Source organism: Alligator mississippiensis, chromosome 12, assembly GCF_030867095.1.
Source record: "Alligator mississippiensis isolate rAllMis1 chromosome 12, rAllMis1, whole genome shotgun sequence".
NCBI lineage: Eukaryota > Metazoa > Chordata > Crocodylia > Alligatoridae > Alligator > Alligator mississippiensis.
In genome coordinates this window covers 901,034-925,363 of record NC_081835.1, presented here as the reverse complement: position 1 = coordinate 925,363, position 24,330 = coordinate 901,034, and the positions used below count along the sequence as shown (strand labels likewise).

The 24,330-nt window shown below is 50.7% G+C and overlaps 1 protein-coding gene and 1 long non-coding RNA gene across 5 annotated transcripts in view; one reads left to right on the top strand and one right to left on the bottom strand.

The window, feature by feature from the left end:
• LOC109286202 (uncharacterized) overlaps positions 1-15,795 on the bottom strand; it is a 226,871-nt gene extending 211,076 nt beyond the window's left edge. Inside the window, exon 1 of the long non-coding RNA XR_009456020.1 lies at positions 15,711-15,795. This is a non-coding gene — a long non-coding RNA (uncharacterized LOC109286202). The remainder of the gene's footprint in view (positions 1-15,710) is intronic.
• ACOX2 (acyl-CoA oxidase 2) lies at positions 4,465-24,204 on the top strand. Of its 4 annotated transcripts, none has more exons than XM_019499690.2 (15): positions 4,465-4,546; positions 5,415-5,584; positions 6,835-6,997; positions 8,907-9,058; positions 9,934-10,041; positions 10,707-10,826; positions 11,659-11,774; positions 12,196-12,368; positions 13,477-13,639; positions 14,297-14,487; positions 15,722-15,883; positions 16,666-16,771; positions 19,535-19,752; positions 21,016-21,148; positions 22,582-24,204. In XM_019499690.2, the coding sequence occupies exons 2-15, from the start codon at positions 5,434-5,436 to the stop codon at positions 22,645-22,647; spliced, it is 2,022 nt and encodes a 673-aa protein (XP_019355235.1). In that variant the 5' UTR covers positions 4,465-4,546; positions 5,415-5,433; the 3' UTR covers positions 22,648-24,204. The 4 variants fall into 4 exon arrangements, with proteins under 4 accessions (XP_019355235.1, XP_014460229.1, XP_014460222.1 ...); XM_014604743.3 differs by having other exon boundaries at positions 4,510-4,620; XM_014604736.3 differs by lacking the exon at positions 4,465-4,546 and adding an exon at positions 4,553-4,766.
• The last annotated feature ends 126 nt before the right edge of the window (positions 24,205-24,330 follow it).

The window sequence follows — 24,330 nt, the reverse complement described above, 5'->3', positions numbered from 1 at the left end:
AATACAAGCTCACAATATTAGTGAAAAGACAACCTTTGGCACAGTTTATGCCATGTACCAGCCTACCTGGCATACATGCTGTATGTGTGTATGTGTATAAATGTGTGTATATACACATACAAAAAACTAGAACTCTTGGTTCCAAAATGATACCTTTTATTAGACCAACATTTATTAGTTGATCTAATAAAAGGTATCATTTTGGAACCAAGAGTTCTAGTTTTTTGTACGTCTTTTTGTCTCAGACCAACACAGCTACCAAGTACACCCCTGTATATACACATACACACACGTGCATGCAAACACATATTCAAATTAACTCTCACTGCTCACATTACTTGATGTGGACCTTTCTGAAGACATACGATCAGCAAATAAATTGAGTGATGGTTGTACATTTTGTTCTTTTCCACTGAGGACTGAAAAGGCTCTGTGGAAGAAGGAAGACAACAGCCAAATAAACTGATTTCAAATGAGAAGTACAGTACTGACAGCTGACAACGACTGGTCCACAGCTCTGCACTCTCATCCCCAGGCGGCCCATCCTGCAGTTCTTGTCCACCCAGAACTCCTGAAAATTTTGGGTGCGCAAAAAAACCTAGGTATACTAAAAGGCCTTTCTCCCCTCCAAAATATGAAGTCATGATTTTTTAAAGCTTTTAGCAGAAAAGGCTTTGGCTTGCTCTTTCAAACACTGTCAGGAGTAGCCACCCCGTTTCAGGAAAAGCAGTTACACAAATATCAAAGAAATTGCTTTTCTGTAGAGGATAAAGACAAAGCTGAACTCCCAGCCTTTGAACTCAGAGATAAGAAAGCCCCAGGAGCATAGCTATTCTACCAAACACGTACCTCCTGCCAGCTCACAAGGTACCTGTACATGCAAGCATTCAAGAAGAGAGGCCCTTTCAGCTGGTTTCACTGGACAAGACTACATGCAAACAGAGTTATTCTGTCTAAGGGCCTCCTACAGCACCCACAATTGCAAGGGGACTCATCACACCTCTCTTGCTCGTGAAGTTAGCCTAAAAGTTTTGCTTGCGTGGAAAGGGAACCCTGACACTTGTGATTTTTTTTGTCATTATCAAATGCCTTAACTGGCTGTCGCAGCAAGCAAAACAACCGTGGTAAATCAAGGAAAGCTGTTCCAACCTGACAAATGATGCAAAGGGAAGTTCATCATCCTACCCTCTGGGTCACGCACTGTACTCCTTGGCTCCTCGTACTAACAGCTAATGTGGAGGCAAAGTAAAAGCCTGCCTGTTGCTTATCACCTGTTGTTCATCAACTCTTCACAAGCCTCCTGCCCACTCCTAGTGCTGAGGGAGGTGAGCATGCCTTTCTCAGTACTAAAGAGCAGCTGAAGCTGTAGCTTGCCCAGCTGGACTGGAAGTCTCCCGATTAAGGAGTGTCCAGACCCAGGGTATGGGCCCAGAAACCAGCTGTTCAGGACACTAGACTCCAGCTCCAGGTTCAGATTTCAGATACCCCAGGCAATCTGGATTAGGGACTTCAGATCTTTATTCCATGCTGCCTCTTTTCCCAAGCACACACATGCACACAGGCATGCCAACAAGCCTGTACTATTTCCTTGCTGGAGAACATACCCCTCACTAAGATACAAAGCCAGCTCAGTGTTGGATGTGATGAAACATGTCTTGGCTTCGCACCTCTCAGCCATCACAGCTCCTGCCTAAATCGGATTACTGAACGCGCTAACTGCAGGCAGTAAAATACATCACCCTTCACGCCCAAATGCCACAATTAGCCTTTCATGTTGACAGAGCCCCTTTTTTCTCAGAGCAATTACTAGTGTTCTTGGCAGGGAAACTGCCCCTTGAAGCTGCATTCCCATTACCCCATGGCTTGGGTCCTTTACCAGGCCCTGCAATCTCCCAGCCCGTTGCAGCTGCACATGGACTTCACGACACTCACCCGCAGAGGACCCTGATGGCTTGCTGGGACCTAATTGCCAATTAAAGGACACTTACTTTCCCCTCCCCACAAGTCGTTCTGACTCGCTGCCTCAAAAATGGCCAATGGGAAGGAATATTCTGCCCTGCGCTGAGCTGCTTCCCAGAGCCCCCCAGACTCCACAGCCAGCCCCGGGGAAGACACTGCAGCAGCTCGCAGGAGGCATGTGCCTGCCCTAGGTAGGAGGGCGGCGGTGTCTCGCTTTGCCAGCAGGGAGGACCGGCTCCACTGCCGGCGAGCAGCTTTGAGCACAGACGTGTTCACTGTTTTGTCAGCGGGGCCTGAGCTCTGCCAGCGCAGCTGCCTAGTCGGGCAGCCAGACCAACATGCGCCCCCAACAGAGTCCCTCTGAAGAACAGGACGTGTCAGGCAGCTGATCTAAGTGATGGATCATAAACGAGAACAAATTGCACCCTAAAAGATAAAAATGTGGCAAAGTTCAAGGAAGTTTGGAGAAGGGCAAAGAGAATGACCAGGGGCCTGGACAAACTCTGTCAACAGGAGTAGAAAGGCTGGAAGGGTTACGTCAGAGTGACTCTCAACCAGGTGCCATGACATCCAGGGTGCTGTGAGATCTACCTATGAAGGGTGCACACATTAGCACTGGTCTGCGTGCAAATGCCTACATACCACTCACAAGAGAAAGCCAGAGATGTCAGGCTGGATCCAGAGTCTTGCTGAGCTCTTTGCAGCAGCAGCAGCAGAACTGCTATGTTATTCTGTACTCAAAAAACAAATGAAAACTCAGAGCTGGCATTTTCCAAGGGAGGACCTGAGTCTAACACGGAGGATCTTGAGTCTAGAAGGCTTGAGAACCACTGCCTTAGGGCCCCTGCAGGTCTCCTACATGCTGCTGCCCTGGGCACCAAGCCCCTGGCTGCTTTTCTCACGAGAACCAAGCCCCCCGGGGAACGTACTGGGACTTCCTTCTGCACAAACTCCTGGTTGCTGAGCCCTGAGAGAGAGGAGCCTGGCCCAAAATGCTAGAGGGGTTCTCACCATAAACCTGGGGACAGGCTGCCAGCTGCAGTCAGTGTTTGCAAACAAATCCCACCTCTTCCAGTGAGCCCCAGTGGGGAACCCTGCGGGCAGACAGCATAGCCTTGCATGCTAGATCCGACACGGGGCTTGATCCAGGCGCAGGCTAAGATGGGGTCTGGGCACACAGGGCCTGATCTGTGCAGTGTGAGAGGGGATCTGGGTGGCACAAGGCAGGATCCAGGCACACAGGGTCTGATCCCGCGGCCAACCTCCTGGGTCCAGCTTGTGGACCAGCCCCAAGCCACTCACCCAGCCGAGGAGGTCACAAGATTGAGCACCCCGGCAGAAACCAAAGCCCCGAGTGTTATTCGAGCAAGGAAAACATCTAGCCACCTTTCAGCAATGTACCCTGCTTTTCTACGGTAGTCTCAACTGATCACAATGTGGAAGACCAGGGTTCAAGGCTCTGCTCTGCCCTGGCTGCCAGGCTAAAGGCTGTTAACAACCCGGCCCTGCACACCTTCAAGGCTGTTTATAACATCACAGCGTTTAGCCAAAGCGGGAGCCAAAGAAGGTTTCATAATGTCTGAAAGCATATTGAGTGCCAGCCATTCATTCACCCCTCGGGTTCATCACATTGCCGCCAGGTATGCCCCGAGAAGCAGAGCCTTTTTCAACACTCTGGAAAACCCAGCACTACCCTCCTGGTGGCTGCAGGGCAGGGGCAAGCCATGGGCTCCTTCCTCCGACACCACCTTGCACCAGCATATGCTAGCGGGAGCCCAGGCTACGGCCCCTGGCTGCTCCCCGCACCGTGCTCTGGGCCCATGGGGATTACATGAGAGCGTGCATGCTGAGGCCTGTGTGGGGCGTGTGTGTTTCACTTCAGCGTGGGTGTGAGCAGACCGAGATTCAGCTGCCAACCACCATGGACCAGGAGCCTCACGCTGGCTCTGGCCAGGCCAGGGCAGACTATGCCACTTACCACAAAAGTCCTTCTTTGGTGCAGCATCGCAGCCCAGACGCAACCTGGGGCCATCCAGGGCCCTCTGACCCCCACAGCAAAGCTGCTATCAGGGTGGGTCTCAACATTTTTAAGCTCAAGGCCCTTGGAAAATGCCAGCTCTGAGCTTCTACTAATTTTAGGGACTACAGACAAATACAAGAGCAGTTCTTCTGTTGCAAAGCACCCAGGAAGGCCACAGCAGGCTGGAACATCTTTAACACCCTGGGTTCCTGTTTCAAATCTCTGGCTTGAGCACCCTGGTTGAGAATCGCCGCGCTATCCTGCTGTGCTGCACCCTGTAGCGCTCGCCGGTGGCCGCAGGAAAATCATCAGAGGATGGCCAAAGCCAAGAAACACTGCTGCTTTGGCGTCAGACTGGGCAGGGGACATGGCTTTAGGCTGCACAAACGGAGAGGTGTGCGAACCAACCAGGAGAGGTCAGTGGCGATAAGCAGGCACAAGCTAGCAGAGCCTACAGAGTTAATCGCAAGCCACGAGGCTCAGCGCAGCATGCTGGGGAATGTAGTCTGAGCCAGCCGTGCACGGGGGAAGAGGTCATCTTTCCTTCCGCCGACTGCCAGGGACAAGGTACGTGCCCTTCGTGTCTGCATCTCGTGTGTCAAAGGTGACACGGAAGCACGCCGCCACAGCTCTCAGTGCTGGTGAGCAGACAGCAAGGGCAGGCCGCCATTCCGTTTGTCTCCTCAAGCTGCTCTGTACCGAGGGCTGCTTCTGTGCTCAGAGGACAAGGCCTGGGCTTTGGATTCAGTGTCTGAATACGAGCACCCCTGACGGCAAGATCACCCCGGTGAGATTTCCCAAAGCTGGATGTCCTTGGCGTTTCAGGGCTTCTTGTTTGGGAGTGAAAGAGCAAGCCCCCGTCGTTAAGAAGAGGTGGAGGTTAAGGTCAGAAGGGGCTGAGCCTGGCCTCCAGCACAGCTTAGGCTAGGGCCAGTCCACCAGACACCCTGCACCAGCCCTGCACACTCGGGGTTGTATCAGAGGACGCGGGAGAGCGTCGCTGCCAGCAATCCTCAGCGCGCGCTCCCTGTCCGTTCCACTTCCCTGGCGTTACATGACTCTGCACATACCGAGTCCAAGCCCAAGAATCCCAGTCCCACCTTATTAAAGCACCGTCGAGTGCATACCACACCAAAAAACCAGACAAGTATCTGAACCAGAGCTGGGAGAAATATTCAGGAAGAGAGTGCCTAGCTCACTCCTTAGCCAGCAACGTTAACATGCAGCTTATTAGCCTGGAATCATTAACCCAGTAAAAACAGACTGACCAGAAAGAGAGACATAATCAAAGATGAGTGCAACCCCTCAGAGTTTGATGTAGCTTTTCCTCCTTATAAGGAGATCATTAAACACGTGGTAACTAATTAACATGCTTTAAAACCTGCTGCACACGCTCCCCAGGACCAGCAGACTAATCCACACCATCCTTTTGCAGGGCTCCTAGCGCTCCCAGCATGGCCCCAACCAGGTATCTCAGGAGCTCGGCCAGCAGGGATGTGAATCCCGACCTCGACATTGAGAGAAAAACTCCCTCCTTTGATGTCGAGAAGCTCACTACCATATTGGATGGCGGCGCTGAGAACACACGTGTCCGAAGAGCAGTAGGTGAGTGGGGTTTAAAGACTTGGCACTAAGCCTGACTAGAAGCAGCAGATATGCTCGCAATGATTTATTGCCAGAGGAAGGCTGTGCAGAGGGAATCGGGCTCCCGAGCAGCTTGTTATTTCCACTGGACTTAATACCCACCCTGGTTTAGACACTTGTGTTGTTAGACAGTGCTCCTTTCACCGGTGCCCAGCCATGTGCCAATACCAGCTCTCATGGTGCCAGTTTCTAATGTAAAAAAATCATGATTTACAACTGAAAAGCTGCTGCATGAACTGAGGTTTAAGACCCAAATCCTGCCCTGCCAGCTCAGTCAGGTGCACTAAGACCTGCTGTGTGGGGAGCACACAGGGGAGCAGGACAGATGAACTCAAATAGCCAGTCTTTTGCCCTATTCCCCAGTGTGTCAGACAGCCAGAACTGTTGGCAAACGCACCATGTCGATCATTTACAGAAGACACCGAGGCAGGGGGAGGTGTGGACACCCCGGAGGACAGGGCTAGGATCCAGAATGATCTGGGTGCACTGGAGAAACGGGCCGCAGTTAACCAGGTCAAATTCAACAAGGACAAATATGAAGTCCTGCACTTGGGACGGAATAATTGCATACACAATTACAGACTGGGAAGTGATTTGCTAGATTGCAGTACTGTGGCAAAGGGCCTGCGGTTTGAAGTGGACCATGTGTTGACTGTGAGCCAACAGAATATTCTCGTTGCAAAACAGCCGACAGCATCCTAGGCCGTGTTAACATTAGCATCACTTGCAAATCTAGATTCTTCTGCTCAGTTGAGCACCGGTGAGGCCTCACCTGCGGTGCTGCGTCCAGTGTTGGGCTCTGCACTTCCAGAAGGATGTGGACAGACTGGGGGGAGTCCAGGGTAGAGCAACAGCATGATTAGGGGCCTGGGAAGCAAGACTTCGAGGAAGGGCTGAAAGAACTAGGATTGTCCAGCACGGAGAAGAGAAGACTGAGGGGAGATGTGATAAGAGTCTTCAAATACCTGAAGGGAGGTAATAAAGAGGGTGGAGATGGGCTTTTCTCTGTGGCCAGAGGGGACAGGACTAGGAGCAATGGCCTCAACCTGCAGCAGAGGAAATGTAGGAGGGGGCCAAGCACTGAACCGACCAGCACAGTAAGAGAGGTTGCGTTTGGTCCTGCACGGGGCCCGGGCTTTGTGGAGAAGACGACTGGTCCGACCAGGAGCAGAGCTCCCCGAGGCGAGCCGACCGCCCACTCTGTTTTACAGAGGCTGTGATTCACAGCGACCCTGTGTTCAGCAGGGAAGACAAGTACTTCCTGAGCCAGAACGAGAGTTACGAAGCGGCAGTCAAAAAGGCCGTGCACCTCAAGAAGATGATGCACCAGATGAAGTGGACCGAGGCTGGGCTTGAAAGCAAGTACTGTACTAGGTACCTGGTTTGTTTTCTTTTTCCCAAATGCCTGCCAGCATTTTCACCCTTCCCTCCTTTTAGTTCAGTATTTCTCTCTTCAAGACGCCTGTATCTACAGGGCCCGTGGGGCACACTGACTGACTGACAGGCTTTCGGCACAAGCTCGCTCAGGTGTTTGCTGTAGCACCGAGCTGGCAAGCCAGTGCACCTCCCGGTATCGCCTGCTCGAGCAGCCGCATGCAGCGGCTTCCACACAGTCACAAGCACAGCACCGGGCTCTGTAAATAGCCACCTCCCCAGGCCTGCCCCGTTGCCCTCACACTCACACACACACACCCCACTTCCACAGGGACTCCCAGACGCACCCAGGATACACAGGAACTGACCCCAGTAACAACACGCTGGATGGAAAGGGACCTCCGGGGTCACTGAGATCCAGCCCCTGCTGCCACAGACGCCCACCTCCTACAACCCCTCTGACCAAATGATCTGCTTCATCTTAAAAGCTTCCGGCCCTCATGGCTCCCATCAGAAGGCTGCATTAGGACCTGGCTTCTCTGATGGCACTCATACTTCCCTGTCTCTGCTAGGCTGGGGCATTGCACAACCGCGTTTGCCACTTCCGAGGCTGCAGCACACCGGTGCTCCTCAGCCATCCTGTGACCGACTGATACTTCCAGGCCTTCCCACCTGCTGAGCTCCCTGTTCACAGCAGGCCCCACATGCCCGCCCTTGGACTTGGGGCTATTGGGTTTCATCCCATTTCTATCCAGGCAGTTCGCAAGGTCGCCCCGTCCTTTCTGGTGAAGTGTCAGTACTGACGATGCCTCCTAGCTCCGTGTCAGCGGCTAATTTCATCAGCACTTTTGGGGGCTGAGGCCTTCCTAGACGCTGTAAAACAAGACCAAACCTTGAGGAGCCCCACGAGTAACTTCCATCCAGCCCGATGCTCTTCCTTTCAGCAGAACCCACAGGCACGTCCCCTCTAGCCAGGCCCTCGCCCCCATGCAATTCGTGTTTTACCCCCACCGTCTCCAGCTTCTCTAGTCATTTCTCACAGGATGCTGTATTCATGCTTTGCTAAAGTTCAAATAGATTGGGTCTCCTGCATTTAACTTGCCTAGCAAATCAGTTCTCGTATCAGAAAAGATACCAGGTGAAAAGTTAAAGACAGCAGGTTCATTTGGGAAGTTCATATGGTATTTTATTCCATTTCCTACCTCCAGGTCCTTAGTCATACCTTTCTTCCAAATATGTTCCAAAGCCTTGCATGCTACTGAAGCTAGACTCTGGTGGGGCCCACAGCTGTCCATACCACTTGTATCCCCTGCTTAGATACAGGTACGGCATTTGCCATTCCCCAGTTAAACGGTTCCCCTCCTGCCTGGGCAGAGATACAATTCCAAGTCTGCATGTGTGAGCAGGTGATGCATGTGTTTCGCATCAGGACAGAGAAGAATGGGGTTAACAAGTCAGGCAGAAGGCAGGGTTGATTTGCACTTTATAGACTAACTACAACAGAGATGCATAAGCTTTCATAGGCAGAAAGGCTCTTTGGGTAGATGTGATATCTTTTATTAGACCAACTAAATAGTAGGAAAAATTATTCTATGCAAGCTTCCAGGCACAAACACTCTCCTTCAGGCATAAGGAAAGTCTGTTGGCGTTTGTGTGCTTTCCCGGGTAGAATAGAAGCCAAAATGCAAAATACAGTCTGTGAAAATGCAAATATGTGCCCATAAGGTTCAAAGGGAATGGGAGAACTGTTTTTTCCTGCAGTGTGAGATCAGATGCGCCTTCTGACACCGAAGGGGAATGACCACTTGGGGTGGGCAGCAACTGGATTCTGTTAAATGCCCCAACGTTGACACACGGTGTCCTTGGACCTGGCAGCCCTGTGGCACTAGTGACCATTTATTCTTCCCAGGGCGCTCGGAGGGGAGGTTGCCTTCACCCTTCACGGTGTCTTTATGGAGAGCATCCTGGCACTGAGCACAGATGAGCAGACTGCCAAGTGGATACCCCTGGCCGAGAACTACCGCATTCTAGGAAGCTACGCTCAGACAGAGCTGGGACACGGTAAGGCTGCGGAGGACACGTGGCATTTCCTCAGGCCCACAGAGTGTAAATCAACTTAGCCTTATGATTTCATCTGAGGATCTGGCCCCAAGGGGAGCAGCTTAGGGCAATGAGCCGCGCTCACCCAGAAGTTCAAAGACTTGAGTTCAGAGGTTGAGGGGAGCCGTTCTTCCGCTTTCATTTATGGATGGCCATTAAAAAAATCACCAGAGCTGCAGAAAAGCAAGTTGGAGGCTGAGTGGCTTTTAATTCTTGCAAGTGAAGGGAGTAGGAGAGGGAAGAGGTGGGGTTAGCTTTTGGATGACTGAGACACAAGGGAGTCACCAGGACCAGGGAACTGGTTGGGAGCACACGTTTGGCTTTAAATATCGTATGCTTGAAGAGAGCTGTCCAGGTTGCCTCGGGGTGGCACTGCCTGACAGACGGGTTCTAGAAACAGGTAAGGAAGCAGGCTGGTTTGTTCTAGAGATGGGCAACAAAGCAGCCTGGTTTGCAGCTCTGCCCTTGAGAGTAAACCACAAATGGTTGGGGATGTCCACATGAGCCTCTAGAAATTACTTCAACTCAACTGGAGTCTAAAGCCCCAGAAACTCCAAGAGGCTAATCACTGAGCCCCTCATAATCCACAGCCTCTGGTGCAAGAACCAGCACTGACAGCACAGTCCTTGGCAGTGAGGGAGAAGCCAGGTCAGGCAGGGGAGCTTATAATATGCCAGAAGTGGCCAGGGCCATTTCTCTGCAGGGGAGTCCTGGGAGTTCCTTGGGCAGAGGGCAGAGCTGTAAGGGCGATCCATACAAGGAGGAGCCTGACTCTTCTCTCTCTCAAATGACCCTTCTGACACGCTGAGCCAGGATGTACATTTATTCTTGCAAAGGGACTTACATTCGGGGTTTTGAGACAACAGCGACTTTCAACATTTCCACCCAGGAGTTTGTCCTGAACACGCCGAAGATCTCTGCGATGAAGTGGTGGCCTGGAGAGTGTAAGTGCCAAACCCGGATTGCACACTGGTACTCCTGCTAGGGATGTGGGCCCCCAGGTGTCAATGAAGGCAAACTCCATATGTATCATGTTAACGGGCAAACTTTCTGATGGAGGGCTTATCAGAAGTAGGACAGCCAAGAGACCATCACGGCCTCTGGTGCAGAGGTCCCCAGACTAGGGTCACAACCCCCAGCAGAGTCATAAGCCCAACACAAAGGCTTCTGGAAGGGTCAGGGTCACACCAACAATAGGGTGGAGGACTCAGGCAGCTGCTCTGTTCTCTTGCACACCACAAGCCAGAGACTTTCAGCCCACAGCTTCTGCAGAGGGGAATCTGCACAAATATTCAACTATTTAGTTCTCCGATCCCCGTGAGACAGGCGAAGCATGTCCACTTCACAGATATGAACTGAGGCAGAGAGACTAAGTGACTTGCATAGGATAACTCAGAAAGTCAACAGCAGAACCAAGGTCAGGACTCAGGGATGCCCAGGCTCCTGCTGTCCACACGTAGCCCACCAGACTGTGCCTTTTTCAAGGACCTAAGCACTGCTGACTGCTTTGCCCATCACACGCCAAACAGCCACTGTACCCAGTGCAGCAGCCTGGGGAAGCAGTTGCCATATACAGCCTCAGAGCAATGTGGTTTTCTCCCCCTTGCAGTGGGCAGATCAGCAACCCACACCGTGGTATTTGCCCAGCTGTACATTAAAGGGAAGTGCTATGGCGTGCATCCTTTCATCGTCCAGATCCGCAGCCTCCACGACCATTCGCCTGCACCAGGTAAAGTGGCTCTTCAGCCGTTTCCTCCACAAATGCCTATTTGGATGGTGGGCTCATGCCCAGGCCAGTGCTACAGGTAGCCATGAGAGCTCCTCAAAGCAGCTCACAGAGCAAGGAAAGCTCCTGAAGTTTGAGAAGCCACAAAGAGTCCAGAACTAGCCAGGACTGACCCCACCCATAGCTGTGATCGCCCCAAGCCAGAGATGTTGCAGCAGAGGCTCTTGACCTGTGAGAGGCCACAGGCACCCCTGCAGCGCTGATTCCCATGCACAGCACTACAGGAACCGGCTGATCCTGCTGCCAGCCCAGGAGGGAGCAGGCACAGCGCTGCCGCTCGCATGAGCAATGCACCCCAGAGCACACGCACACGGTGCTGCTGTGCTCACGAGCAAAAGCACAGTGCCCCTGGTGTGATGTGGCCTCGCAGCCTCCCTTGTCAGACCTCTAAGCCTTGCCCCCACAACTTTGCACTTTCTGGCTGCACTGCCCATGCTGCTCTCATTATGGATCTGCTCCAAGCCTGCTAGTGGCAGAATCACTGGTAACAGTCAGGCAACTCCCGATGAAACCTCCCTTCCATCTGCGGGGTGCTGAGATCCCTGCCCCGTGCCGCTGCTTCTGATTGATGTATTAACAGCTCAGCCCCAGCCATGAACAGTACATGCATGGGTAAGGCAGGCAGATGGGCTGGGACTCAGAGCCCTTTTTCCCCACTCAAAGTTTCCCCCGAGGGGAGAACTAGAGGAGGTGAACCGCACCTTGTCCCAAGTCCCCAAACCTGTTACAGAACAGGGAGGAAGAAGTAAATAGGATCCATCTTCCCACCCCTTAGGAGTAACTGTTGGAGACATTGGCCCCAAAATGGAGTTCAACCACATTGACAACGGCTATCTGCTACTGCGAGACGTTCGGGTTCCTAGGGAAAACATGCTGAGCCGGTTCTGTGAGGTATGTTACAAACTCACCCATCAGGTTCCCACCCTGGTACCAGAAAGGATATTAAGGCCCTTCTAGATTTAGGGTGAGACCTTGCCCCAGGTGTGCATGCAACTCCTGCCGAAATCACGGGGGTGAGACGTTCTGAAGGGGGCGGGGTTCTTCTGAATCCAAAATTAACCCTCTCCCATGTTGCACGTTAGAGGGTGGAGGATTAGGATTCAGGCAGAATACACCAGAGTCAGTAGAAGAAAGAGCTTGTACCGCTTCGCATGGGTCGTTTTACACCCATGTGTCAGAATATCTAGCTCCATCGTCGCCAAGCGTTTGTTTTGCTCACTGCAGAAGTACCAGCAAAACCATCTATTTTAATGAAAACTCTTCTAAGCCTTCAAAGGATGATATCCTGTTACTGGGTCTAATCAAATTCCAGGTCCTAGCAGATGGCACGTATGTGAAGCGAGGCTCTGAGAAGATTAACTACTTTAACATGATCATAATACGTGTTAAGATGCTTTCCAGTGAAGTTGTGCCCACACTGATGAAGGCATGCACCATCGCCATCAGATATTCTGTGGTTCGCCGGCAGTGTGAGCTGAAGCCTGGGTAATAGACTGTCAGGGTCACAGGACGGGTCCTACTTTTATTTCTGTCTATCTTTCACCTCTGATGTCATTGCAGTGACATCAGTTTATGCCCTGCCACAAACAGAAAAAATTATATCAGCACCTTCCCTTGCAATTCGCAAGCAGGTGACATTCACTGCCCAAGATCACGGCTGAGCTGTGTGTATCGCGCAGACAAGAAAGGTCGTTTATGACCCTGCCCCGACTGGCCTTTCCGCACGATCACATAACCCAGCAGAACCTAGATAGAGGACGTGCCCACCGCCCATGCCATTAAAAGCCGACGCTAAATTAATTGCCTAGCGAACAGCTACATGGTGCAATACCGACTTTTTATGACCACTAAAACACATCCTTAACATTTTTGTCCTGAACGGTTATTGTTCATGTAGGCCCCAAACAGTCACTTGAATGACCTGCTTTCAAGAGCCTAGTAGGCAATTCCAGCAAAAATGTGGTTTGCCTGGACTGTGACACCAAACGCTGCGCCCGTTGTACTAGAGCCTGGGGCCCAGCCTGGGAAGCAGTCCGATTCCAGTAGCAAGCTGAACTGTCCCCCAGAACTCCATGCAGCAGAAAAAGTAACGGATAAATGAAGGTGCTCAAGAAAAGTTACGAAAATAGGTCAAGACATTTTCAAAAGGATGCCAAGGTTTGGCTTGCAGGAAAGAATCCTGGTTTTACCCTTTTTTTCCTGGCAGCCTGCATTAAAAAATGCACACTGCAATCAAGGGAGATTTTCAGTTTTATGGCCGTTTGGATCAAGCCGCTAACATGGATAAGGATACAAGGCAATCTCTGCATGCAGTTGTTGCTCCTTAGATCCTTAGTCACCTTAGCTTTACTGCTCTCCTTATCACACTATTGCATCAGAAACAATGGCAAAGCACCTTTGCCTCCCCGGCCTTTATTGCTACAGCAACACCTACTAGTGTCGGCAGTCTGTTAGCTGCACTGAAGACCAGACAATTCAGCTCATAAAGCAAAAAATGCTCTGGAATTCTTAGATTATCAAAGGATTTTAAGCTAAACTAACAGTCACTGCTATTGCTGTCCACAGTTTATAAAAATAAATCCTCCTTCTACAGTGACCAAGAGGCAAAAATCTTGGACTATCAGACACAGCAACAGAAGCTACTACCTATGCTGGCAACAGCCTACGCCTTCCACTTCATGAATCAATATATGAATGAACTCTTCAGCAAAGGATACAGAGAAATCAAGCAGAGAAACTTTGATTCACTGCCTGAGGTACTTTGCAGTAAAAATAATCATTGCTATAGTCTGCACCCATCCTGTAATTTTCTCTCCAGGTGCCCTACCAAGGGGGTGGAGCATTGCTACCCCCATCAGAGGCACAGGGGAACTGCAGTACGGAGAGATGAAATAACTTGTCTGAGGCCACGCTGAGCGCCAGTGGCAGAGCTGAAGTTACAGTTCACAACTTGCTGTCCGAGAACAGAAAACGCCATTTGAAAACCCCAGATCACTCGTTCCAATGACCTGGGGCTCAGAATAGAAAAGGGTTTGCCTGAAGCCTCCCTCTTGAGTAAAAAGCCCTACCTCTGGGCTATGGACCAGCATGTTGCTTGGTGGAGCAAACTGCTGAGTACGGCACACTGGTGCCTTGATGAAAGTATCGCCTGCATGCAGCTAGCCACATCCTATCCTTGGCTGCACGAGTGAGAGCTCACAGCGTGCACCATGTGTAGAGGTGTCACAAGCCACAAACTCAAACGGTGACTGGGTTCAGAGAAACAGGCAACATGCAAATGGATGCAATGATGCTAAATAAGCCGTACTAGCAAAAAAACCACTCTGCACTTCGCTTTTTAGAGGCGTACCGGCCTTAATCAATGCAATATTGCAAAAACCTTCTGGTGCTAACGTTTTCTCCCCTCTGCACAGCTTCATGCATTTTCCTCAGGCCTCAAAGCCATTTATACTGAGCACTGCACTGCAGGAGTGGAGACCTGTCGCAAGGCATGCGGCGGACACGGTTACTCTCTGCTGAGTGGACTCCCCTCCTTGTATACTAGACTAGCAGCTTCTTGTACATACGAAGGGGAAAACACGGTTCTGCTCCTGCAGACAGCCAGGTAACTATCCCCTGTTTGCTTTCTAGAGCATCTTCTCGGACACAGCTAAGATCAGCTTCTTTCCCAGGCTGCCTTTCATCAGTGCACCACAGGCCTCAAGCTATTCAGGTCTCCCTCCCAAGGGAGGGAGGAACGTGTGATTGTTGCTGAGTGAGATGCTCTGGTGATGGAGGAGGGGGTCGCAGGCACATTGTACCAGCCCTTCATGACCTCATCATTTGGGAGCGAAGGGCGAACGTGCTAAATGTTACGTAGGCAGGGACAGAGATTTGAATGGGATGCATTGCCTTTTAAGAGACTTGTAAAATAAGCTTAGTTACAAGAAGGCAAACTTGTTCCACTTGCTCTCGGACCTGCCCTGTTCCAATAACGTTGTTTTCTCTTGGCTATACAGTCTGACAATTAACTACGGCATGTAAAGCCCAGTAAAGGGGCAGCAATAACATCTAACTGAAGTCACAAACCTGGCACCTACTCATCTAAAATGGAAGGTGCCTAGCACGCATCCCAGGGGGCAGAGGTCCACACAACCACACACATACACATGTACTAACCAGGCTAGCACTGCCACCAGGAAGGCCAAGAGAGCAAAAGGCTGTAACCTCTTACACCTGCAGAGAGTTGATCCAGGTCACAGCTGAGCCACGTCGGTGGGGCAGGGATGTGCATCTGCTCTGAGGAAAGGGGACTTTGGTCTCTGGGGTGACACACACATTCATTTCACAGGCACGCACAAGCTTTTCAGAAAAGGAGAGAGCCACTAAACCCAAACTGGCATTAACATTTCTAACGCTGTGGTGCAGAGCATTTTGAAGATGATAACGCAGCTCATTATCACACAGATGGCAGCGTGGTAATAGCAACAGCAGCATCAGCGCTAACAATTCATCAGATAACATTTCTGCATTGCTGAATACATCAGAGCCAGGCCTAGTACGTCAGGGCTCTGTTCACTCTGTGGTGGGTTTAACCAGCAGTACAGACAGAGGGAAGAAGAGGGACTGACCTCTTTCCCACCACCCACCAGCAGAAAGAGGCCTGGTATTTTACTGGTGACTCCCCAGGGCTTGGAATCATGGCCTGAAGGACATATTTGGATGCACTTCCCCAGGTTTGCACCTGGGTTCAGCCAACAAGTCCCAACCTCCCTTAGCAGGGGTGGCTGTCCAGGCACACCCCACGCTAGTCAGGCGCACCGAGCAGAGGCCTGTGCTGATGGTTACCTTGTTCCCAGGTTCCTGGTGAAGTGCCTGGGGGCAGCTCACTCCGGCCAGCCTGTCCCTCCATCTGTTGCCTATTTGTCTGCAGCGAACTCTGAGAGGTGTCTGGTCAGGGACAAGAGGGACTTTCTCCAACCAGATGTTTATGTCGAAGCCTATCGGCACGTTGCCATCAGGTCAGTCGTGGGATGCTGGGGTGTGCAGGCAGGGGGCTTTGCTCAGCATGCCACTCGAGAGGCCCTGGGACCCAAATCCATCCTCACTTACAGTGAAGCCACTCAGTCAGCTGCCTGGGTTAAAGAAAAGACAGAGACACGAGAGTTTAAATGCAGCAATGGTCTCTTTGCACAGGTAGGACGGTTCTCCCCCCCAGGTCCTATTAACAATCCGCTTTTCAGTTCCCAAAAGCAGGTGGCGGGGGGAGGTGTACATCTGTGGGAAACAATGATCAGCAGCTACTTTCTCAGCAGGGCTAGCCCCTACAGACCAAGAACCACTCGTGTCCTATGGAAACACAGGTCACCCCATGGAAACTTTGCCTCCGCAGGAGCCTGCTGGGTGCTTTAGCACCAGGCCTTGCTCAGCGTTGCTAACAGAGGGGAAGGCCAGCTGAACCCTGCTGATGTTTAGCCCAGCACAGATACAGAGCAGCTCCTTGGAGAGGCACACGTGCATAGCAGCAGGGTCTGGCGCCACATGCTGGGGGCCACATGCCTGAGATCAGCCATTAATGCTCATTTGCCCTTTTCCACACATTGCCACCTCTGCCCTCTGGGGAACAGGCTCCAGCTGGGCAGGTTTGGTCTCTAGAACCAAAGCTCTTTGCTTTCAGGGGATGGAGAATGGAATGAAGCCCAGAAACATCAAGGTGCATGGGCAGGGCTGTGAACCCAGAACACACGTGGCAGATGGTTTGCATACATGTCCAGTGTACAAAAGGGTGTTTTCTCCCCTCCAGGGTCCTCAGCAGTGCAGCGGCCAAGCTGCAGACGCTGGTTCAGTCTGGAGCAGAGCAGCATGAGGCATGGCACCAGTGCACAGTGCAGCTGGTACATGCTGCAAAGGCAAGTACATACCCCTGTGCGCCCCTGAGCCAGCCTGGCGGCAGGGACCACAGCTAGCTCCAGCAGCGCTCATTCTGCACCCTGGCACTTCCTGGTTTGGCTACATAGCACCTGGAGCCTAGATCAGGGCACTGATGTGCCAGCCACAGGGGAGGAGGCAACTCCTGCCCCAGGGAGCTTGCAGCTGCGGAGAAACAAGCCTGCAGGGAAGAGAAGTGACTTGCCCAGGGCCATGCTGCAGTTAGTGGCAGAGCCTCCCTCTCCCCATTTAAGGTCCAATGGTTGGACTGCGCAGTCGCAACCCACCACTCAACTCCACGAGCATTAGCATTGGCAATGGCCATGGCTCCTTTTACACATCGGGGCTAGAATCAGGCTGTTTCAGAGGCCCTGGGTCAGGCTGACCCTGATGTCTACTAGAGCAGTGGGCAGGGTGAATTGTTTCCTTTTTGCCTTAAGGAACATGGGGCTCTTCAGTAACTGTAAGTAGACATGCAATAAAGTCCTGGCTGCTCTTGCCAGAGAGGGTCCACCAGAGAGTCCAAGCCAGCCCCACCACACACCACAGCCACAGAGCACCGGCCACAGGAAATGAGAAAACTCGACACGTCACGGAGCCTCTAGAAGGCCACAGACAAAAGCAAAGGCGCCGCTGGGTTTGCAAGTTATAACCACATTAAACACACGTTACTGTCTTGCTCCCTTTTAACCCAAGAGGAAAAGTCAGAAGCTACCCAGGCCTGGGCTCCTCCTAACCGGGTTTTCATTGCAGTGACACTCATTTCTCCTGATTGATGAGACACCCCTGCTCCGCTTCAGCCTAGGCACAGACCAGTTAACATGGAGTCTCCCTCGACCCCTCATGCTCAGGGTGCATGAAGGAAACAGGCAGCAGGTCAGATGCCTGCTGCCGCATGTGGGCTGGGGGTTGAAGATCATGACCACCCACGTGCTTCTGTCTCTGCAAGCACTCAGAAGGGGTGTGCTCTTGTGCTGTGAGCGTGCACAGAACAAATGCTACATTACCACCTCCCAGGCAAATTCAGTCTTGCAAGAGCCACTCGCTAACTCCAGTGAGAGGCGTTCTCTTTCTGCCCTTACGTTAAGCCCAATTAGCTGCCTGGTGTGCATGCTGCCCATGCCCTTCTCCTGAAAAGAATGGTAGGCAGCCTCAGTGGAGGCAAGGCCCTTCTCTCATCCCAGTCCCTGCATCGATGCCCAATAAGTTGTGTGTCCTGAAGTGCCCCCGAAAGCTTGCTTAATAACTATTCTCCAACTATTCGGGTTGGTCTAATAAAAGATATCAAATTCACCCAAGGAACCTTGTCTGCCAGTCCCATCCAAGCATGGGACTCGGGACATTTGCCTGCCCTGATGCTTTTGAAAACTGCCCCACACGCTTGAATGCAGACACAGTCCTTGCTCCTGCTCCACCTGGCTTGGAGGACGCGCCCTGCTCTGCATTCTCCCTGCACCTCACACAGGCCCACCTAAGCCAGCTGTGAACTAGTGAACATGGGCACTGCTAGCAGTGGTGCTGTGGGAACCTGGAGCTCAGTAGGGGCCGGCTGCCTGAGTGTTTACCCACAAACACTACAGTCGTGCAGAGATCTGTGCCCGTTAGCTGGAGCGAGGCAGCATGGGTCGATCGGCTCTAGCTGTGAATGCTAGCGGCTGCAGTACAGGCAGCCTGCTGGGGCAGGAAGCAAAACAAGGTACCCAACAGGACTGCAGTCAATAAGCATGCTACAGATAGTACAAAAGAGCCACCTGGGAGCAAAGTCACAACCGAGATGCCCCTGCCCACTTTGAACAGGCGCTGGCTGGGGGCTGGGACCCAAATGCCATTTTGTGTCTCCTGGAGTCCACACTGCCCCGCGAGGCACTGCTACGTCAACCCTAACACACTCCCAACAGTCCCAGCCAGGACTACTTATTCACAGTGAAGGTCCTCTTGCCTCCTGTCAATCAAGGCATGGCACCTCTGGGCTCCAAAAGCTTTTTGAAGCCAAGTGGTCAGGCCAAGCGGCAGGCGCCAGTTCCGTTCATTTTGGTTCAGCAGACAGTAGGACAGAGTCAAGTACCAAAAGGAACAAGAGCACCAGGAAGATGCACGTTCATCCAGCTCTCTCTGAAGAAAGACGGAGGCCTCAGGGCTCTGAAACCCTGCAAAGGATGAATGACAGGCTAAGCACAAAGTTCTTTGGGTAAATCCAATATATTTTATTAGACCAACTCAAATAGTTAGAAAAATTCTTCTTTGCAAGCTTTCAGGTACAAACACCCTTCATCAAGCTGAGGCACCGTCTGCAGACGGTCTGTGCTCTTCCTGGGTGGAGTGGTAAAGCAGCCAGAGGCCAGTATGTATGCCTTTCACATGCGATCTTTAACAACACAGCTTTGTTCCTGTACCACAGGCGTGCTGATTTTCCAGGGGTGCGTACAATAGGATTTTAATGCATTCATGCCATTCAGATGGCCTGGAATTGCTCACTGATGATACTCTGAACATTCGTTCCAAATTCTTATATCATTGCTATAAATAGCAGCAGGGTGACTCCAAGTTTCTTCCAGCACGCAGAAATAAAACTTGGATGTAGCTGGCTTGGCCCCCAAAGAGCACAGACCGGGAGGAGCATTGCCAGTCCAAGTGGAAGGTTCTGTAACCTCTGCAGGAACATTTCAGTCATCCGGTCAGCCTAGCACTTAATGCTGGAGGCCTTCAAGAGGAGGCATTCACAATCAACTGTAATTGTTTTCTAGGCTCACTGCCACTACCACGTTGTGAAAAGCTTTGCAGAAGCAGTCGAGAAACTTGGACAGGAGGCTGGAATCCAAAGAATGATAAAACATCTCTGTGGGCTCTTCGCATTACACGGCATCTTCTCAAACACGGGTGATTTCCTGTATGATGGCTACATATCTGGGGACCAAGTGGACATGATGACTGCATCCTACTTGGATCTACTTGCTATTGTACGGTGAGCTATCAGAATGGGAGAAAGCAACACATTAGGATTCCCCCCTCCACCACCACGAGATGGGGAAAATGTTAAAAAGAAAACAAGGATGTTTGTACTTCTCCCAGTTCAGCACCTCAACACTGCCAAGGCAAATACCAGTCCCCTGCCATTAGAGTTCAATTTCTAAAATTAAAACGTTGCCACCAGCTAAAGGTATGCTCCCAGGCATATTAAACTCAGCTAAAATGTGTCTGACAAAACACAGGCAGACAAGGTTCTTTGGGTAAATCTGATATCTTTTATTAGACCAACTATATTGGATATAAAAGATATCAGATTTACCCAAAAACCTTGTCTGCCTATGTCTTTAGACCAACACGGCTACAACCTACACCCCTCTGACAAAACATGACATTTCCACGCACACTCAGGAGAGTCCGTGAATTCTTCTCTGAACAGAGATATTCTGCTGCAGAAGTCACGGCCCAGCTGGTGCGACACTGGGCTGCTACCAAGGAACACATGACACAACTCACAAAAATTTAACCGACTATAAAGCCAGGACATTAGGTCACAGAGCAAAAACTGCCTCAAGGGCAAAAAGCTCGATTTCTAAAAAGTTCACAAGTATGCAACCTGCTGTGCTGCTCTTAGCACCCAGGGGAGGGCAGAGCCCACGGTCAGGGCACAGGCTTGGGAGATATAATTTGCCGTGTTAGTTTTGAGTAGAAGCCAGGGTAGCCACCTTACAGACTAACCAAAGTAGAGATATACACAGCCCAAGCTTTTGTGGGCTGAAGCGGACTTCATCGGACACTGTGCAAAGATGTGCAGGACTTCCCAGTCAGGCAGGTGGGGCTCAGGCACCCTCCAGCATCCCCTTGGTTTAAACAACTCAACAGCATTCATTAAGGATGCTTATGAGGCCGAAAACCGCTTTCTGGAGAAGGTCACAGACAGTGGAAGTACCTACATTGTGCAAAGCCTGCAGCACTAGCTGCTAGGCCTGCTGAGCAAACCGATACACTCCAGCCCTTCAGTCCTAATGTAAGGAATAGTCCAGAGACACCAAGCGCTGCGCAGCCTGCCTCTGAGGAAAAGGAGTAGGACTTGGCCCATAACCAGCCCCTAGAAGAGAAACACTAGTGCAAAGCAGCCGGTGAGTTAGGGACTAAGGAAATTAACTCCCTAGTAAGTTTGGCAGCTGTTTCCCATCCATGGGCAGTGCAAAGCAATGACTTCGTTAATGGTGTAACAAGCACAGCTCCTCTGCTCCTCTAGGAAAGATGCTGTCCCACTAGTGGACGCTTTCGACTTCACGGATGAGACCTTGAACTCTGCGCTGGGCAGCTACGATGGACAGGTCTACCGACGGCTCTACCAGTGGGCTCAGAAGTCACCATCCAACACAAAGGTAAGGGCTGGGGGCAAACAAATCTCCCCAGTTTGCATTTGTCAGGGCAAACCAACTTTGTTGTCTGTCCTTTGGGCTTTTACTATGTAAACCAGAGAAACATAAGCGGGGTGACAGCCTTGAGTCTAGAGAGGAGTAGGGTAACCTCCTCCTCCCCTCCCCAATTCATAGCTTAGGAGGGAGCTGCACCAGCTGCAGCCAGGGCTCAGAAAAGGGCATCTTGGACTCTGGTGCTGCAATGAACACCATGCGAGCAGGCCCCTACTGAAGCCAGTGGGGCACCACACAAGCACAGAGAGCTGCACAGGGGAGTCACCTGCCCCCTTCCTTGTGCAGAAGCCCTGGGAACAGCAGGGTCTGGCCCTGGGGCAGCGGTAGGAAACCTATCTGCAGATACATTCAGACTGGCCACCATGCATTTGTTCCATCAATTCAGTGCTTGTAGACAGGCTGGCCTGCCCCTGCACCAGGTTCTGCTGATCTACAAAGCAGCGCAGCCACCGTGCACCTCCTCACACACTGCCGATTTGCCACTTCTAAAGGGAGTGGCCTCCAGGAGGGCGAGACAGCCTGCGTGCACTGTTTCACCACTGGGCAGTCTCAGAAGAGCCCAGGTAGCTCTGCTTAACCTTCAGTCTTCTTGTGACGGGCCCTGCTGCCCCCTGGCAGCCAAAAACCCACCAGATGGGGTAGTCCTTTAGTCACCAGCAACCAGGGCTGGATTTGAAGGAACAATGAAGAAACTGGGGCCTCCACAGCCCACTACCAGTATGTGGCTGTCCGGTTCCCTGGCACAGATTACGTTCCATTACTTGACACTTAGGTCTGTTTTTTTACACCTGAGCTACCAGAACACAAGGATACACACAAAAACAACCCCTGCGCGCGCACACACTTTAGCACTACAGGAAAAGTAGCTGATTAAAACAGCCTGCAGTAGCAGCATCTGCTTTCTGCACAAGTACCTTTATCAGCATACCACTCATCAATTAATATCTTCTTGCGGTACATTTAACAGTAGGAGCAAACTGCAAACAAAACAGGTTCATGCCTCGCTGCCTTCACTTCTTATACTGCATTAGAGGTGAATTAACATAAAACTGTGGTAAAATGGTTATTATCCAATTTGAAAACCAGCCATCATGTATTCAAACAATTGAATACAAGATATGAAATAGGCCTTGGGCAAGTACTCAAAATGAAAGTATGCTTTCTAAAAATAAAGCCCGGGGACTTGTCTGGGTGACTGGTAGCTTGTAGTTAGTTACATAATGGGAGCACTGGGGAGCAAGGCCTTAAGAGCTTGCTGTGACCCTTTAGAAAAATCCTCTAGCTCCTGCACCAAGCAGATCATTCAGAACTACTGAGAAAATCATTGTGCTGTCCTGGTCCTTAAGTCCCTGTTAATGTCTTTCTCCATTCTCCCTTTCCAGCAGGCAAACCAAGCCTATGAAAATTATCTGAAGCCACTTTTTCAGAATGGTCTGTCCAAACTGTGAAGATCATAAATTACTCGGCACAGACAGCATCTTCTTCTGGTCTTTCTTGTATGGTGGAAGATTGCACTAGCAAGAGCAGTAACAGACCACTCTTCTACTTGCTGCAAGTATCAGACAGATTTTTTTTAGCTACTTGCTTGCATCTAAGAAAGGGACACCTCTTCCAGCTGTGTCTATTATTAGGTGGAATTCCATTACAATCCTGGTCTTTTTTTGTGTCTTCAATAGGGTTAGAGGTTGAAATATTTAGCACTCTTGTTCCGTTAATATATTCAGGTTAAAAGAATTTATTCGCTTAAGATGCTGGCTGACCATTATTTTGTTTAGCCCTAAGATGCCATGTACAGAATTAAGGAACTGAACTTTGCAAAACACCAAAGGTTTCTAAAGCCAGCTTACTTGATAGACATGAAAGGATCCTCTTGAACATAAGGGTTTTTTTTCCAATAGGGAATAGAGCCTCTTATGCTTTGTACAGCTCTGAGTTTAAACAATCCATCTAAATTCACATGCGCTAGGTGCTAGCTTCAGCTTGGGGGATTCACTTTACTACGGTGCAAGCTGCCAATACTCTTTTTCTGTGAAGCTGAGGGTTTCAATAGGATGTGTACCATTTGGAATACTGTTTGTTAAATTATCCTCCATAATTGCAGGAAGAACAGACGTTTTTCTACTAACAATAGACGTAACAGTATCTTCTAAGGGTTTCAGATTCCTGCCCAGCAACAGACAAACAAGCAGGCTTCCTGAGCTGCCTCCACTTAACTGAGTAATTCTTTTTTTTTTTTTTTTTAATAAAGCACTTAACAGCAATAAACAAAACAAAAGGGGCTGGAAGTAAGAGGGGGGGATACAACAAAGGAAAAGTGACACCCAAGTTCTCCAGTGCCAGAGAAGTGCAAATGAACTGAATGAGCCAAGATGAAGTGCCGCCAGTTCCTGGAACTCTACGCTGGAGGAAACAGCGGCTAAGAGCAAAGGCCCAGGCTGTTTCTGAACATCTCCAGGAAACTGGGGTCCAGGCTAGCCAGATGGCAAAGCAACTGAACCAGGTGCACAGAGAGGTCATACACAACGAGAAGGGTGTGCATCACTTAAGGCAGAAACATTGACCTAGAAAGAGGAGTGTGTATACAGCTGCACTGGTCTGGTCCCCTCAAAGCATAGATCCAAGTGGCAATTCTGCCATCTTCTAACTTTAACCAATTCTCATAGAAGGACTCTGTAGTCTACGATACAAGAAGCTCCACAGAATGCACAGGAGAGGCGGACGCAGTTCTGAGAGACTGCCCAGGAAGAACGCTGAGCTAGTCCTTTGACTACAATGGTAGCAGCAGCTGTCCCAGCAGGGGAACCGAAGTGCTGACATGTACTGGAATTAATTTGATGAACATATCAAATTTTGATCACATCCCTTTCCGAGTTATAAGGACTCAGCTCCTAGGCACGCCATGGACAGCCAACCTGCTGACCAGCTTCAGTGCTTTTCAACTGCCCATTATTTTAAACACACACTCTCCCCTTTAATTTCTAGTATTAAAATTATCTGTTGCAACAGCACAAGATCTTGTAACTTGAATTTTAGAAGTGAGCTGTTTTCACGATACTCCAGAAACATGGTATTGAGGGTAGCTGACTGGCAGCTTCACTTCCATCCACTGATACATTTTATTTTCTGTTTTC

Coding starts and splice junctions, on each gene's coding strand:
- ACOX2 (XM_019499690.2), top strand. CDS start 5,434: ATGGCCCCAACCAGGTATCTCAGGAGCTCGGCCAGCAGGGATGTGAAT. Junction 9,059..9,933: donor TCAGACAGAGCTGGGACACG/GTAAGGCTGCGG, acceptor ATTCTTGCAAAG/GGACTTACATTCGGGGTTTT. Junction 10,827..11,658: donor CGACCATTCGCCTGCACCAG/GTAAAGTGGCTC, acceptor CCCACCCCTTAG/GAGTAACTGTTGGAGACATT.